The 16,526-nt window shown below is 40.5% G+C and overlaps 1 protein-coding gene across 2 annotated transcripts in view; it reads left to right on the top strand.

The window, feature by feature from the left end:
- Positions 1–16,285, top strand: part of LOC124794651 — a 39,968-nt gene extending 23,683 nt beyond the window's left edge. The window contains exon 4 of one of the 2 annotated variants that reach the window (XM_047258179.1): positions 15,029–16,285. In XM_047258179.1, coding sequence (XP_047114135.1) covers positions 15,029–16,129 — 1,101 coding nt within the window. In that variant the 3' untranslated portion in view covers positions 16,130–16,285. The remainder of the gene's footprint in view (positions 1–15,028) is intronic. The other variant, XM_047258187.1, reaches the window with a different exon arrangement.
- Positions 16,286–16,526: the final 241 nt, after the last annotated feature.

Genomic DNA, 16,526 nt, shown 5'->3' with positions numbered 1-16,526 from the left:
TTTTTGATGCCCGGTTGACTTGGCTCCCACATATTCGGCAGCTTAAACAGATGTGTTGGTGGCACTTTACTGCTCTGTGATGCTTGAGACACACCAGCTGTGGCACCGACCGATCTACCCTCTTATGGCTCTACCAGGTGTTAATCCAGTCCCGTCTGGATTATGGGAGCCTGGCTTATGGTTCAGCATCCCCTTCTGCATTGCAGGTGCTGGACCCAATCTTTCACAGCGGGATCCGACTTGCCACTGGAGCTTTCCGGACCAGCCCTGTGAACAGCATACTTGTGGAGGCAGGTGTCCATACACTGTGGTTACAGCGCCAACATTTACTGGCCACTTATGCTACACATGTTTGTAGCTTGCCCGGGCATGCTAATTATCGTCTCCTGTTTCCTGAGTCGGTTGTCCATCTCCCAGAATGTCGGGCCCAGTCAGGTTATACGATCACGGTCCGCGTCAGAGAGCTTCTCTCCGGGCTTTGGGTTTTCCCTCTTCCACCTCCTTTCTGGGCCCCCCTGTGTACACCCCATGGTGTGTGCCCCGCCCTTGCCTTTGGCTCGAATTGGCACAGGGCCCGAAGGACTCAGTACCACCGGAGGCCTTTCGCCGCCGCTTTCTTTCCATCCTTGTGACATATCGGGTCTCTGGCATTGGTTAAACTGATGGTTCGATGGTTGCTGGTCGTGTCGGTTATGCTCTCACTCTAGGGGACCATTACGATCAATGCTCATTGCCGGCTGGCTGCAGTGTTTTCACTGCTGAGCTGGTCGCCATCTTTCGTGCCCTAGAGTATATCCGCTCCTGCTCAGGTGAGTCCTTTGTTATCTGTAGTGACTCCCTGAGCAGTTTACGAGCTATCGACCAGTGCTTCCCTCGCTCTCGTCTGGTGATGGCTGTCCAGGAGTCCCTCCATACTCTTGCCTGTTGCGGCCGCTCTGTGGTCTTTGTGTGGACCCCTGGTCATGTTGGTATCCCGGGCAATGAACATGTTGACCGCCTGACCCAACAGGCCACCAGTGAACCATCTCTGGACATTGGCTTCCCGGAGACTGATTTGTGAGCAGTCTTACGCCGCGAAGTTTTCGTGCTTTGGGACGCTGAATGGTGTGATCTGACCACATCCAATAAACTCCGTGCTATCAAGGAGACGATGACTGTGTGGCGGTCATTCATGCGAGCCACTCGCAGGGACTCTGCTGTCCTTTGTTGGCTCCACATTGGCCACACCCTGCTCACACACAAATATTTACTGAGCCGTGAGGACCCGCCTCTACGTTGCTGCGGGGCGGCTTTGACGGTGTTCCACATTTTGTTGGCCTGTCCCCTTTTAGCTGTGCTCAGGCAGACATTTGTGCTGCCTGATACGCTCCCTGCCCTTTTAACAGATGACACTGCCATGTCAGGCTTAGTTTTGCGTTTTATTCGGGCAGGGGGCTTTTATCACTTAATTGAAGTGTTTGTCTTTTTTTGTGTTGAGTCTGGCCTTTGGTGTACGGTTTTAGACTGAGTTTTTAATGTGTTTCTCGGTGGTTGGCTTTTCCTTTTTTGTCTCTATGATCGGCCAACCACTGTCACACTCTGTGTGATCTTAATTCATTTTGTCTGGTCTCTGCCTAAGTCTTTCTTGTCCTGTGTTGTCTGTCATCTTTTCCATTGTTCGTTTTTTATTCTGTGTGGGTGTTTGCAATTTTGGAAAAAGGGACCGATGACTGTAGCAGTCTGGTCCCTTCAATCCCACAAACCAACCAACCATTTAAGGCAGTAGGAATATGGAAAATGTGGAGAAAACTTGCACAAAAAGAGAAAGGTGACTGGAAGAACAAAGGACTGTAAGGACTCAAGATGCGGTAAATATGAATGATCACTACGGTTGTTCCTGTTTTATTAGCTAAGTTAAGCGAAAATTAATACCGTTTTGAAGAAACACTCTTGGCTCACACACTTTGATACAGTAGCTTTCTGATAGGTTTGATGCAGCCTGCCATGAATTTCTCTGTTGTCCCATGCTCTTCGTCTTGGTTATTTGTTGGATGTATCCCAATCTCTGTCTTCCCCTGCAGTTCGTACCCTCTACAGGTCCCTCTATTACAATTATTTCACCTAATTTACTGTGTCCTTCTGTATGTCACATCTCAATTATTGTGAATTTATTCTTTTCCGAATTTCCCACAGTCTTTGACTGATTTCCACTCAATGCTGTGCTTCAAATGTATATTCTCAGAAATTTCGTTGTAATATTAAGGCCAGTGTTTGATGCAAGCAGATTTCTCTTGACCAGGAATGCCCTCTTTATCTGTACTAGTCTGCTTTTTACTTTTTTCTTTACTTTGTATGTCGTTTTATTTAGCTTCCAATGTAGCAGAATTCTAAAGCTTCGCCTGCCTCATGGTCACTAATTCTGATGTCAGATTCGTTGGAAAACCCACTTCTACCACTCCTTATTAGTTTCATATTCCTTCAGTTTACTCTCAATCAATAGTCTGTGCTCTTTAGACTGATCATTCCGTTCAGTGGATCCTGCAGTTTATCCCCACTTTGACTAAAGATAATAATGTCTGCAGTGACTCTTATCACTGATAGCCTTTCACCTCTTTCTTTTATTTCCATCATTGCTTCTTTGATGTGTAGATGGGATAGTGGGACAGAAATTCCTATCATATGCCCTTTTTAATGTGAGCATTTTGTTCTTGATCTTCCATTCTTATGGTGTCCTCTTGGTTTTGTGCATACAATGTATGAACGGTATTATTGTGTATGTGAATGTAAGCCTTTAACCTATCATCATAAATTTACAGTAATATATTCAGACACATTCAGATAGCAGTGAAGTTGGTATTACAATTAGACTCTGCAACAAAGTAAAGTAATAATCATTCTTCCTTTTAAAGACTCACGATTTAAAAAAATGTTATTTGTCAAATCAGCATTTGTATAAGTTCTCGTACACATCCTAAGAAGCAAGAAGGCATTTGCTTGTTATGAGAGGCGTAACTATAACTTTTGACACATTTCCCAAAGAAGAAACAGATAGCTAGTTAGATACTTGTGTACTTTAAGATTTTCACAGTGTGTGCTATGCTCTAATAACAAATGAGAATATGATGGGATAAAGTATCTAAAACAGCCATTTTCAAAGCAAAAATTGTGAAATGTTATTTTAAGACAAGGAAGTTTACCTGTCAAAATATCAGTGGTTTTTGACATACTTCTGGGCTTCAGCTGAAAGCCAGTATGGTGCCTCACAACTTTGCACCGAAGGGAGATGGTGAGCATGTGGTGTAGGTGGCGTTCTGCCAGCTAATTGGTTAACATTCAAATGCACATTAAGAATAAGCTCATTACAAGTGTTTGCTTTTTTAATGAAAGTGACAAAATTGTGCGATAATGGTGTTAGCTGATTTTCATGTCCAGACTATTACTGGTTCTCTGAATTATGAGTGGTAACCCACTCCTTATCCTTGCTCCTGTTCAATTATACCATTATTTGTTTTAGGTGCAAACAAGGCTCAATGGGGAGATGTTCTAATAAATAATCAAAAGTTTCCAGCAACACTATCTGCTTCATAAATTTCTGCTCAGTGTTCTTCCTGTAATTACTCTCCTAACTCTGATCAAGTCATTGTTTATGACTCAGCAATAAAATAGTTTTTTTCTTTGATCTTTGTTTTTAACATTTGTCCATTATGGTCCCGAAGCTGCACTCGACAACTCTGTGTGATTGCCAGTCTTTGGTAAAGCCTCCACAAACAGTGATTCTAGTTAATTCTGCATATCCATATTAAAATTATTTATAGCGGCTTTATGAAGCCTGATATACTCCCTGCTGGTGGCATGTAGATTTTCAGTACAACAAGCTTGTGTGTTTCCTACCCACTGTTGTGGCATAGCATTCAATGATTTGTTCAATATATCATTTGTTAACCAGAAAGGCCTGGAACTTAACAACATTTTTTGCATATAAGCCACTATGCTTTTCTTCTTATTGATTTTGCTGAGCTATTATATGAACTTATATTCATGAAGGTGAATCAGATCTGCACTGGAAATCTGTTGCAAATTCCGTCTATCCTTTCATTTGTGTGTAGTATGAAAACAAAGGAAAGGCAACCACTCAGCTATAGTGGATCAATGCATGGACCACAGTAATGCATAACATGAAACTGCATTCACACTAGCTTTCGAGTGCTAGCTCTTTTTCCAGCAATAGTACACACAATTTACATGTTGTTCCATACAAGAAACTCCATTATTGTTACATATTTCATTTGTTTGAATGGATATATTTAGTTCTTCCATTTTGTTTATGAAACTTCTGTTGTTTCAATTATTTTTTTCATGTCCTTGATTTTACCCAAGCTGCTGTATTTTGTTGGTCTAGTAGCTGTGTCAACTGCAGCTATATTTTGGGTGAACTTGCTATAAAAAGACTAGTGAACACATTGGAAACCAGTGGGATGTGATGGACTGGCTGCTAGTGGTAGTTAGCTTTGTAAGTAGTCTCTCATGAGAATCACTCAGATGCAAACCATGCCATGTATGATGTAACTGTGAAAGAGGTGATGCATCAGTCAGGACTATGTCAGGTGTCAGAACTCACCTTTATCAGAACCAACCAGATTATAGCTGAGCAGGTTCGTAGCAAACAGTTCCAGTCATAATGTAACGAAAACTCATATTATGTGATTTTGTGTAAGGAAACATGACCTGCTAGCACCAGAAATATTAATGGTCAAATAGAAAATGAAACATCACATGTAAAATACCTTATGATCCAACTGAATAACAGGGTAAGATGGAATCAACACAAAAATAAATTAATCAAGAAGCCATGTTCAGAATGTTTACCTCTTAGATGTATCTCTCATTGGGCTGTGTTATTTTGTATACTTTCACTTCTTGTTACCATATGGAATTTTCTTCTGGGAAAGTGCACCAAAGGTAATTAAAGTATTTATTCGCAGGGGCAGGCGGTAAGAATATTGTGTAAAATATATAAATAAATGTCTTCCAGAGGCTTTTTTTTTTTAAAAAAAAGGATCTTAGAATTCTTACACAGTCCTTTTACTCCTTAATGGTTGTTGTTACTGACAGTAAAAATCAGTTTCAGGTGAACAATGATTTTCCAGTTGCAGTACCATGCAAACAAATAAGTTCCATGTAGCCTCTGCCTCTTTGTCTAAGATTCAGAGTGGAATTTGTACTTGGTGCAAGGCGTTCAGCAATCCATCTAAATTGCATGTAGAATCTTAGTCTCCTTTCAGCATAATTCAAGAGGGTTTTTTCTGTATGTCTTGCCAGAACCATTTTAAATTAATTACTCTATGGTAGCAGCAGCAATCAGTGTATTTTGAACAGTCTGGGTAGTGTTGAATTGGTTCAAAATTGTGGTGACCGGAGTAATGTACGCTATGCTCTTCACATGTACCTGCAAAAATATACCTACGAGTAGTAAATCAACTGGTTGAGTTATAAAGTATTCCATGTTTGGCAGCAGCAGCAATTTTAATATAAAAAACCTGTGAAGTTTTGTTCCCTTACTGTATGAGCTGATTGTGCATCAGATACTGTCCTCAATACCTACTTTCTGTACTTGGTGTCTTCTGTTGAGGTATTTCATTAAAACAAGGGCGAAGTGATAAGGAAAATGTCATTATTTGACTCAACATTGTAAAAATAAACAGATTCAGTGTGTACTGACGGGGCAGAGCCTACTAGCAGTACAGTGAGGCAAATCATATTTGCAAATCCTTTGTAGACTGACACATATCCCCATTTCCCCGCTACTGGATGTATACTATGAGGGCGAGGCAAATGAAAACAAGACAGGTAGAAAAAAGTAAATAAATGGTTAATTATTTCAAAAGTAATTGCCAAAACTGTCAATACATTTAACCCAGTGTGAGGTAAGACAGTCAGTACCTTCAGGGAAAAATGTTGGCAGTTGCCTACTCTGACAGTCACATCCCCACAGTTCAAATAATCAAAATGATGAAATTCAAGTTCCAGCAATAACACTTGTTTGTCTGAACTACCAGACATATAAATGCAAATCATTAAACATTGGGAAATGGTGCTCTAGAATAACTGTTCCAAAGCTGGTTTCTTGCATAAAAAAAAAATAAAAACAAAGATGAGGTGACTTACCGAACAAAAGCGCTGGCAGGTCGATAGACACACAAACAAACACAAACATACATACAAAATTCAAGCTTTCGCAACAAACTGTTGCCTCATCAGGAAAGAGGGAAGGAGAGGGGAAGACGAAAGGAAGTGGGTTTTAAGGGAGAGGGTAAGGAGTCATCCCAATCCCGGGAGCGGAAAGACTTACCTTAGGGGGAAAAAAGGACAGGTATACACTCGCACACACGCACATATCCATCCACACATACAGACACAAGCAGACATATTTAAAGACAAAGAGTTTGGGCAGAGATGTCAGTCGAGGCAGAAGTGTAGAGGCAAAGAAGTTGTTGAAAGACAGGTGAGGTATGAGTGGCGGCAACTTGAAATTAGCGGAGATTGAGGCCTGGCGGATGACGAGAAGAGAGGATATACTGAAGGGCAAGTTCCCATCTCCGGAGTTCGGATAGGTTGGTGTTGGTGGGAAGTATTCAGATAACCCGGACGGTGTAACACTGTGCCAAGATGTGCTGGCTTTGCACCAAGGCATGTTTAGCCACAGGGTGATCCTCATTACCAACAAACACTGTCTGCCTGTGTCCATTCATGCGAATGGACAGTTTGTTGCTGGTCATTCCCACATAGAATGCATCACAGTGTAGGCAGGTCAGTTGGTAAATCACGTGGGTGCTTTCACACGTGGCTCTGCCTCTGATCGTGTACACCTTCCGGGTTACAGGACTGGAGTAGGTGGTGGTGGGAGGGTGCATGGGACAGGTTTTGCATCGGGGGCGGTTACAAGGATAGGAGCCAGAGGGTAGGGAAGGTGGTTTGGGGATTTCATAGGGATGAACTAACAGGTTACGAAGGTTAGGTGGACGGCGGAAAGACACTCTTGGCGGAGTGGGGAGGATTTCATGAAGGATGGATCTCATTTCAGGGATCCATCCTTCATGAAATCCTCCCCACTCCGCCAAGAGTGTCTTTCCGCCGTCCACCTAACCTTCGTAACCTGTTAGTTCATCCCTATGAAATCCCCAAACCACCTTCCCTACCCTCTGGCTCCTATCCTTGTAACCGCCCCCGATGCAAAACCTGTCCCATGCACCCTCCCACCACCACCTACTCCAGTCCTGTAACCCGGAAGGTGTACACGATCAGAGGCAGAGCCACGTGTGAAAGCACCCACGTGATTTACCAACTGACCTGCCTACACTGTGATGCATTCTATGTGGGAATGACCAGCAACAAACTGTCCATTCGCATGAATGGACACAGGCAGACAGTGTTTGTTGGTAATGAGGATCACCCTGTGGCTAAACATGCCTTGGTGCACAGCCAGCACATCTTGGCACAGTGTTACACCGTCCGGGTTATCTGGATACTTCCCACCAACACCAACCTATCCGAACTCCGGAGATGGGAACTTGCCCTTCAGTATATCCTCTCTTCTCGTCATCCGCCAGGCCTCAATCTCCGCTAATTTCAAGTTGCCGCCACTCATACCTCACCTGTCTTTCAACAACTTCTTTGCCTCTACACTTCTGCCTCGACTGACATCTCTGCCCAAACTCTTTGTCTTTAAATATGTCTGCTTGTGTCTGTATGTGTGGATGGATATGTGCGTGTGTGCGAGTGTATACCTGTCCTTCTTTCCCCCTAAGGTAAGTCTTTCCGCTCCCGGGATTGGGATGACTCCTTACCCTCTCCCTTAAAACCCACTTCCTTTCGTCTTCCCCTCTCCTTCCCTCTTTCCTGATGAGGCAACAGTTTGTTGCGAAAGCTTGAATTTTGTATGTATGTTTGTGTTTGTGTGTCTATCGACCTGCCAGCGCTTTTGTTCGGTAAGTCACCTCATCTTTGTTTTTATATATAATTTTTCCCACGTGGAATGTTTCCTTCCATTATATATATATATATATTACATAAAAACATGTTCCAGTCCATCCTTACCACCAAGGTTCTCTCCCGTGACTCTATCACAGTTTTCTATGTGAAACTAAACAGAGACATCACTGCCCATTGAAGCAAAGAACCAGTGATGTTTTTTCCCCAGTGAGCCTGACTTCATATTTACCAAGAAAATGTGTAAGGTGTAAACAAATTTTAAAGAAGGATCTTAAACATAACTTTATAAAGAAGTTTTGTGATTGAATAAGGCTAAATACATAAATACTTGCCAGATAATGATGAAAGAAACAGTTGGAATATTACAGGACAATTAATATTCTTACAAGTCAGAAGATGAAAGAAATGGTTTTGCAAATTAACACAGAAAAAATATAAAAAGAAGGAAGGAATTTCAAATAAATGTCTTCAGACAACATATTGATCTCAAAAACTTCCTTCAATAACAAACGATATGCAGCTTTTGAAGAAACATCTAGTGGAAAAAAGGATGGAACCAGGGAGTTCATCAAACAGAAAATGTATCATCTGGTATTGAACAGAAGTATCAGTAATACAAATTTGTTATACTACAGGACCATGATTGTACTTGGGACGAACCTCTTCATCTGAAGCAAATCAATGGCCACAAATGTCTTTCTTCAGGGCTCCAAAAATATGGAAATCGAGAGATATTGGGACTATATGGAGGATGTGTAAGAGCGTCCAAGTGAAACTTCTGCAGCATAGTCGAAACAACAGGTATGCCAGCTCCTGGAAAGTCTTTGACTGCAAGGGCCCACTGCTCATTGACTTTCTGGAACATGGTGTCACAATTAACACACAGCAGTATATGGACACTTCACAAAAATTGAAGTGTGCTGTCAAAGCAAAATGCCCAGGAACGTTGACACATGGCATCATTTTGTGCAGGATACTACCTGCCCACTTGTTACCTAGGTTGATTCTGCTACATCGTAGAAGTTTTGCAGGGAAGCCCTGAAACATATTTCATACAGTTCCCATCTCTTACCATGTGATTTTCATTTTTTAGGAGCCTGGAGAAAGATATGGGTGGTCATCAATCTTCTTCAGATGGAGAAACACACACTTGTGTACAACAACGGTTCTGTAGGCAAGTGTGAACATTATTCCAGGAAGCCCTTGACCATTTTGTCTCATTGCTGGATAAATGTGTTAACAGTTATGGTGATTACTTTCAAAATAATAAACATGTTATGTACTTTTTCCATCTGACTCTTTTTCATTTGACTACCTTGGTGCCAATTGCAGCTAAAAAATAGCGATCCCACAGAGAAAAGCAGAGAGTAACTGGAACTATTGTAAATAAATCTAGTCATATCAGTATGGTGAAAACCTTTCAAGACCTATTGGCTTTCACTTTATTTCCTGTAGAACATTATCCCTTAGTGTGTAGTTCATTTTCTGTAAGTATACAGATTTTTTATGATGTGCCACTATTAGAGCACGCTATTTAACAACAACTCTTTCATGTTCTGAACAGAAACAATCTTCCATTTCAGGTAGAAATCAGATTACCAATAAGAATTTTTGGTTTGATTGTGGATTTCTTAATGCAACATTAAGAGTGTGAAATTCCATAATGTTAAGATGTTTGGTAAATTTTAGTTTCCTTTATTCTGGAAAAATTGTATAATGAATATGATCATTGATCATCCACACTGCCTGACAAAAAGGTGCAAAACCCACCCTAAGGACTGTGTTCAGTAGCACCAGGTTACAATATGTGCATATGAGGGACTGTAATGCTAGCAATTCATTAGTTACAATCATCAGTGTGTGCCATATGTTTTGACTCTTACGGACAGTAACTTTGCTGTGTTTACAGGTGAACAGTGTTTGCAACATTAATTCTAGGGTACAACCATGTCACACTGATGTGTAATTACTCCTGTTGAACAGATTTAGCTGTTTGAACAGGGTCGCATTGTGAACCTGCAGGAAGCTGGAAGGATATATTGATGAATTGCTGCTCTTGTTGAACACAATGTATCCATGGTGTGGCACTGCTTTCAACAGTAGTTTATGGAACACTGCCACACCTATAGACCAGGTTCTGGATGTCTGTGTAGTATAGACACACATTGTGTGAGTCACAGTGGCCAACCAAATATCACCCAGGGATGAAATCTGGCCACATGTTGCACCTAACTGTGTTGTCAGAGATCACCCGGAACTGTCTGCTTGCAACAGGATTAAGATCATCTGTGCCCTGGACACGTTACCACTGTCACCAGAGCAATGCCCAGCATGGATAAACTCTGGTGCCATGCAAGACTTGACTGGAGGGAGGAATGATGCTCTGTTGTCTTCAGCGATGGGAACAGGTTCTGTCTGTGAGTGAATGAGGAACATACATGTGTATGACTTGGACATTGTGAACTGCCTACCGGAGCACATTCACACAAGACACAGAGGTACCATCCCAGCCTTCATGTTGTGATGAGGCATCAGTTACAACATACAATTACATTTTGTGTTTCTGCAGGGTAAAGTAACCAATGCCTGCTAGATTGCACAGGCTGTTATTCACATGCTACTGCCATTTCTTTGAAGGAAGGATGGTCTGCTTTTTTTAGCATGAAATGCACAACCACATACAGCTGCTGTGTCACAATGTGCTCTTCGTGGTGTACAACAACTGCCTTGATCATCAAGCTTATAAGATATCTCGTGTCAGTTGAACATGTATGGGATAGGATAATGCGGGAACTTAATAGTTCTCCAGTGCCTGCAGAAACAATTGTCACATTGCAACAAAAGGTGCAAGCTGCTTTGGACAGTGTATCACCTATTGTTGCCTCCAGAGGGGTTACATTGTGTATTGACCCAACTGTTTGAACTCACTTTAGTGTGACATATTTCAATTGGTCTGAATGTATCGTATTTGTTGTTGTCGTCTTCAATTCGAAGACTGGTTTGATGCAGCTCTCCATGCTACTCTATCCTGTGTGAGCCTCATCACCTCCGAATAACTACTGCAACTTACATCCTTCCAAATCTGCTTATTGCATTATCTCTTGGTCTCCCTCTACAATTTTTACCCCACACACTTCTCCCCAGTACCAAGGTAGTGATACTGGAATGTGTCCTTGTCAGCTGATCCCTTCTTCTAGTTAGGTTGTGCCACAAATTTCTTTTGTCGTCAGTTCTATTCAGTACCTCCTTATTAGTTAACATGATCTACCCACCTAACCTTCACCATCCTCCTGTAACACCAAATTTCAAAAGTTTGTTTCTCTTTTTGTCTAAACTATTTATCATCCATACAAATGCTTTCAGATAAGATCTAACACAAATCTGTATTCAGTGTTAACAAGTTTGTTTTCTTCAGAAACAATTTCATGCCATTGCCGGTCTACATTTTATATCCTCTCTACTTTGGTCATCATCTGTTATTCTGCTGCCCAAATAACAAAACTTGTCTGCTATTTTAAGTGTCCCGTTTTCTACTCTTAATTGCCTCGGCATTGCCTGATTTAAATCGAGTTTTCATTGTTTTTGTTTATGTTCATTTTATGTCCTCCTCTAAAACACTGTCTATTCTGTTCAACTGCTCTTCCAAGTCCTCTGCTGTCTTTGACAGAATCACAGTCATCAGCTACCCTCAATTTTTTATTTCTCCTCCCTGAACTTTAATACCTACTCCAAATATTTCTTTGGTTTCCTTTACTGCTTGCACACTGTAGAGACTGAATAACGTCAGGGATAAGCTACAACTCTGTTTCATTCCATTCTCAACCACTGCTTCCGTTTCATGGTCCTCGGCTATTATAACTGCTGTCTAGCTACTGCACAAGTTGTAAATAGCCTTTTACCCCCTGTATTTACCCCAACTACCTTCAGAACTTCAAAGAGAGTATTCCAGAACTTCAAAGAGAGTATTCCAGTCAACATTGTCAAAAGCTTTCTCTAAGTCCACAAATGCTATAAACATAGGTTTGCCTTTCCTTAACCTACTTTCTAAGGTAAGTTGTGTTCCAACATTTCTCTGGAATCCAAACGGATCTTCCATGAGGTTGGCTTCTACCAGTTTTTCCAGTCTTCTATAAAGGCTTCTACCAGTTTTTCCAGTCTTCTATAAAGAATTCCTGTTAGTGTTTTGCTACCTGTCAGCACCAGCTTTCCTTGGAATCGGAATTATTACATTCTTCTTAAAGTCTGAGGGTATTTTGCCTCTCTAATACATCATGGAAGAACTTGTCATGGCAGGTTCTCCCAAGGCTGTCAGTTGTTCTGACACAATGTTGTCTACTCCAGGGGCCTTATTTCAACTTATGTCTTTCAGAGCACTGTCAAATTTTTGCAGTATCATATCTCCCATATCATCACCATCTACATCCTCTTCCATTTCTATAATATTGCCTTCAAGTACATCTCCCTCATATAGACCCTCTATATACTCCTCCCAACTTTCAGCTTTTGCTTCTTTGCTTAGGACTGGTTTTCCATTCAAGCTCTTGATATTCATACGTCCGAGTCTCTTTTCTCGAAAGACCTCTTTAATTTTCTTGCTTGTAGTATCTGTCTTTTTCCTCTTGTTACATGCTTCTGAATTCTTGTATTTACCCTCTAGCCATTTCTGCTTAGCCACTTTGAGCTTCCTGTCAGTCTCATTTTTTAGATATTTGCATTCTTTTTTGCTAGCTTCATTTGCTGCATTTTTATGTTTTCTTCTTTCGTCAATTAAATCCTATACCTCCTGTGTTACTCTAGGATTTCTGTTTGGCCTTGTCTTTTTCCGATTTGGGCCTCTGCTGTCTTCACTATGTTATCTCTCAAAGCTATCCATTTGTCTTCTACTGTATTCCTATCTCCTGTCCTAGTTAACTGTTGCCTAATGCTCCCTCTGAAACTCTTAACAACCTCTGGTTTCTTTCAACCCATCTCCATAATTTCCTACAGTTTCTTTAGCTGTAATCTAACATTCACAACCAATAAATTGTGGTTAGAAGTAACATGTGCACTGGAAACATCTTCCAATTTAAAACTTTGTTCTGAAATCCCTGTCTTACCATTACATAACCAAATGTGAAACCTTCTGGTGTTCGCTTTGATTAAATAATGCTCTGTGCAAAATTCTACCAGGTAGCTTCCTCTTTTCTTCCTTTCCCCAGTCCATATTCACCTACAATTTTTTCCTTCACTTCCCTTTCCTTCTCTCGATTTTCAGTCCTAAATCACAAATAAATTTTTGTCTCCCTTAACTGTCTGAATAATTTCTCTTACCTCATCAAACTTTTTTTTTCAATCTCTTCTTCATCTGTGGAGCTAGTTGGCATATAAACTTGTACTACTGTGGTGGGTGTTGGCCTTGTGTATGTCTTGGATACAATAATGTGTCCATTATTCTGTTAATAGTAGCTTACTCACATTACTTATAACTCTGTATGCACGTGCTGTTCCTCCTGCCACCATACTTCTCTAAACACATCAGATGAATTCGCAATTATGAATAATGACTACAATCAGCTGTAGAATGGAATAACGACAATGAAAATTTGTGCCAGACTGGGACTCGAACCCTGATTTCCTGCTTATTGTGAACGGTTGCCTTACCATTGTCATTCCATTCTACAGCTGATGGTAGTCATTATTTGCAATTGCGAATTCATATGATGGGTTTAGTAATGGCTGTGGTTGCTGCAGTGAATCGTCATCAAAATAACACCGGCTTTGCAGTATCATATTTATCTGCCAGTACCGGGCATGCAACTTTCAAACACAATTGATCAGTATGGGAATATACATAATGGATGAGTGTGTACAGATTGTAGACGTATGGTTGATGACATAAGGAAATTTGGGTCTGGCCATGAGTCGTGCATGGATAGCCAAATGGTAAGGCAACTGCTCACAATAAGTGGGAAATCTGGGTTTGAGTCCCAGTCTGGCACAAATTTTCATTGTCGTCATTCCATTCTACAGCTGATTGTAGTCATTATTCGCAATTGCGAATTCATCTGATGTGTTTAGTAACAGCTGTGGTCGCCGCAGTGCATCGTCATCAGAAAAACACTGGAACTGCAGTATCATATACTTCACTAATTCCCACTATATCTAATTTCAACATATTCATTTCCATTTTTAAATTTTCTAACTTATTTGTGCGATTAAAGGATATAACATTCCGCACTCCAATCTGCAGACCAATTTCTTTCTCCTGATTCGACATCCTCCTCAATAGTCCCCACCCGGAGATCCGAATGTGGGACTATTTTACCTCCAGAATATTTTACTGAACAGGATGCAATCTTCATGCCATTGGGAAAAATTACGATTGTAGTTTCACCTGGAATTCAGTTGTTCACAGTACCAGCACAGCAAGATTGTTTTGGTTGATGTTACAAGGCCAGATCAGTCAATCATCCAGACTGTTGCCCCTGCAACAACTGTAAAGGCTGCTGCCCTTGTTCAGAAACCTTACATATACTCCTACTACCTGTCACCTCACTTGTCAGTAAAATGACCTTCTTCTTGAGGGTGTTGCATTTCTTTTTACTGACAGTGTACAGTCATATTTCTATTTTTCTAAATAATATTAGTGGAGTACTTTCATGTGATTTAATTGCAGTACTTATGCGTAAATTAATTTCTTACTATTAAGACTTAAGCATCAGTGCTATGCAGCGTTACATACAAAATATCATCATGCAATAAAATTACTAAATCTGTGAAGTAAACATTTTTAGTGGTTCACTAGTTCACGAGCCTTTCCTTGATGAAGACTCTCATTGTTTGAAAACATTATACGTAGATATTTAAAACAATTTTAAAGTATCATTTATTTTCAGTCTGTGTTGCACTTTTTTATTTTAAATATCAGTACAGTTGCTGTCCTCTCATGAAGAATATGTTTGTTATCGTACGAGTGAGAAACCCTGCTCTTTGTGATGAATAATATGTGCTTGCATTATTCTGTGCCTGTGTATAATAGAAAGTTGTCAATTTTGAATTAATTTATTAATTTGTTCAACAGGATCGTGATGGTCTCATTGAAGTAATGCTGGATTTTGTCGAGGCTATGAATCCAGACATTAGGTTCAAACGGCAGTTCTCTGTACTGAAGGACAGAGATCTGACAGGAGAACTGAAAGACATTTGGCTGGCAGTACATATGATGAGAGAGCGGGAGAGAATGGAAGGTGTGAAAGGACGTGATGTTGTAGGACCTGAGGGTGAATGGTTGCAGGTTGCATACGAGACAGAAGTGACATTAACTGAAGATAACCCAGGTGCAACCACAGAACCAGCTGTACATTCTCGAGAGAATCCCACAAGAGATACTCTTGCAGCTGAACAAGTTTCCAACGAAGAATGGTTGTATGTTTCTCGTGAAACTGAATGTGCAGGTGGAAGACATTTGGAGGCTGCATCATCAACATATGGGAACAAGTCTAGACACAGAGATGCTGACAAAAATATTAGCAACTCTCCACCACCCAAAGTAAAACAAATAGAGAATTGTCATACTGGAATGAATGAAAAATTGACTGACTGTTTCTCAGGTGTTGATGCCACACGGCAGGTGCCCAACAGTTCAAGAACTACTGTGTGTAACTCATCCGAATCTCAGGGCTCGCACCATACATCGAATGTTGTTCCTCAGAATACACATCAGGGCTTAAGCAATAAGAAATCTGAGTTTGAAGCATCAGCGGCTAATGCTCACAGTTACAAACCTAATGAATCTCCAGCAAATGTAATTCACCTTGATCATGATTATAATTTAGTTAAGCCTTTTAAAGTGGATGATCGTAATGAGAAAAGATCTTGTAAGAATGGGCAGAAGCGTGATCATCTGGTGCATGAAAAAAAGAAAAGTTCAACAGAGAAGGTGCCACAATCTGAGCGTGGTGATTCAGATAAACATAAAATATGTGCAAAAACTGCAGATGGAAGTGCTAGTCACCATACACAGTCAGATACTACTGAGAAGTTGTGTTCAGGGAACCCCACAGACTGTAGTTCTGTTATTAAATCTAAAATTTCAAAACATGAATCACCTACAAACACAGAAAGAAATGAACATTCAAAAGAGAATTTGTGTACGGGTACAGTGACTGTTTCAGTTCCATAGTTGAAATTAAGACAGGAAGTTTCATAGTTGGCAGTATGATACAATTGCCTTTTTTTAATCAGTATTTGTGCTTTAGAAGAATATCACCAGACAAATATGAAACCTACGTGTTGTTAGAGCTGTGCTTTTTGTAATTATGTATATAAAATTTTAAATTTATATGTATTTGGTTTTGAAATAATGTTTACAGGTGGGTGGTAACATGTTTATAAGCTTTCTAATTAGTCAAAGTGCTGATCTACACCTGTTGTTGGTATTTCAGTGTCTATGACAGCCTATGACAGCATTTATTCATTAATACTACTCAGAAGATAAAATAGGAATAATCCATGCTGAATCCTACCTTCCAGTTTTAATGACAATTAAGTTCATGTTAGTGGAAAAGTAGATCATCTAG

Source organism: Schistocerca piceifrons, chromosome 1 (assembly GCF_021461385.2).
Source record: "Schistocerca piceifrons isolate TAMUIC-IGC-003096 chromosome 1, iqSchPice1.1, whole genome shotgun sequence".
Taxonomy (NCBI): Eukaryota; Metazoa; Arthropoda; class Insecta; order Orthoptera; family Acrididae; genus Schistocerca; species Schistocerca piceifrons.
This window is presented reverse-complemented; position numbering and strand designations above follow the sequence as displayed.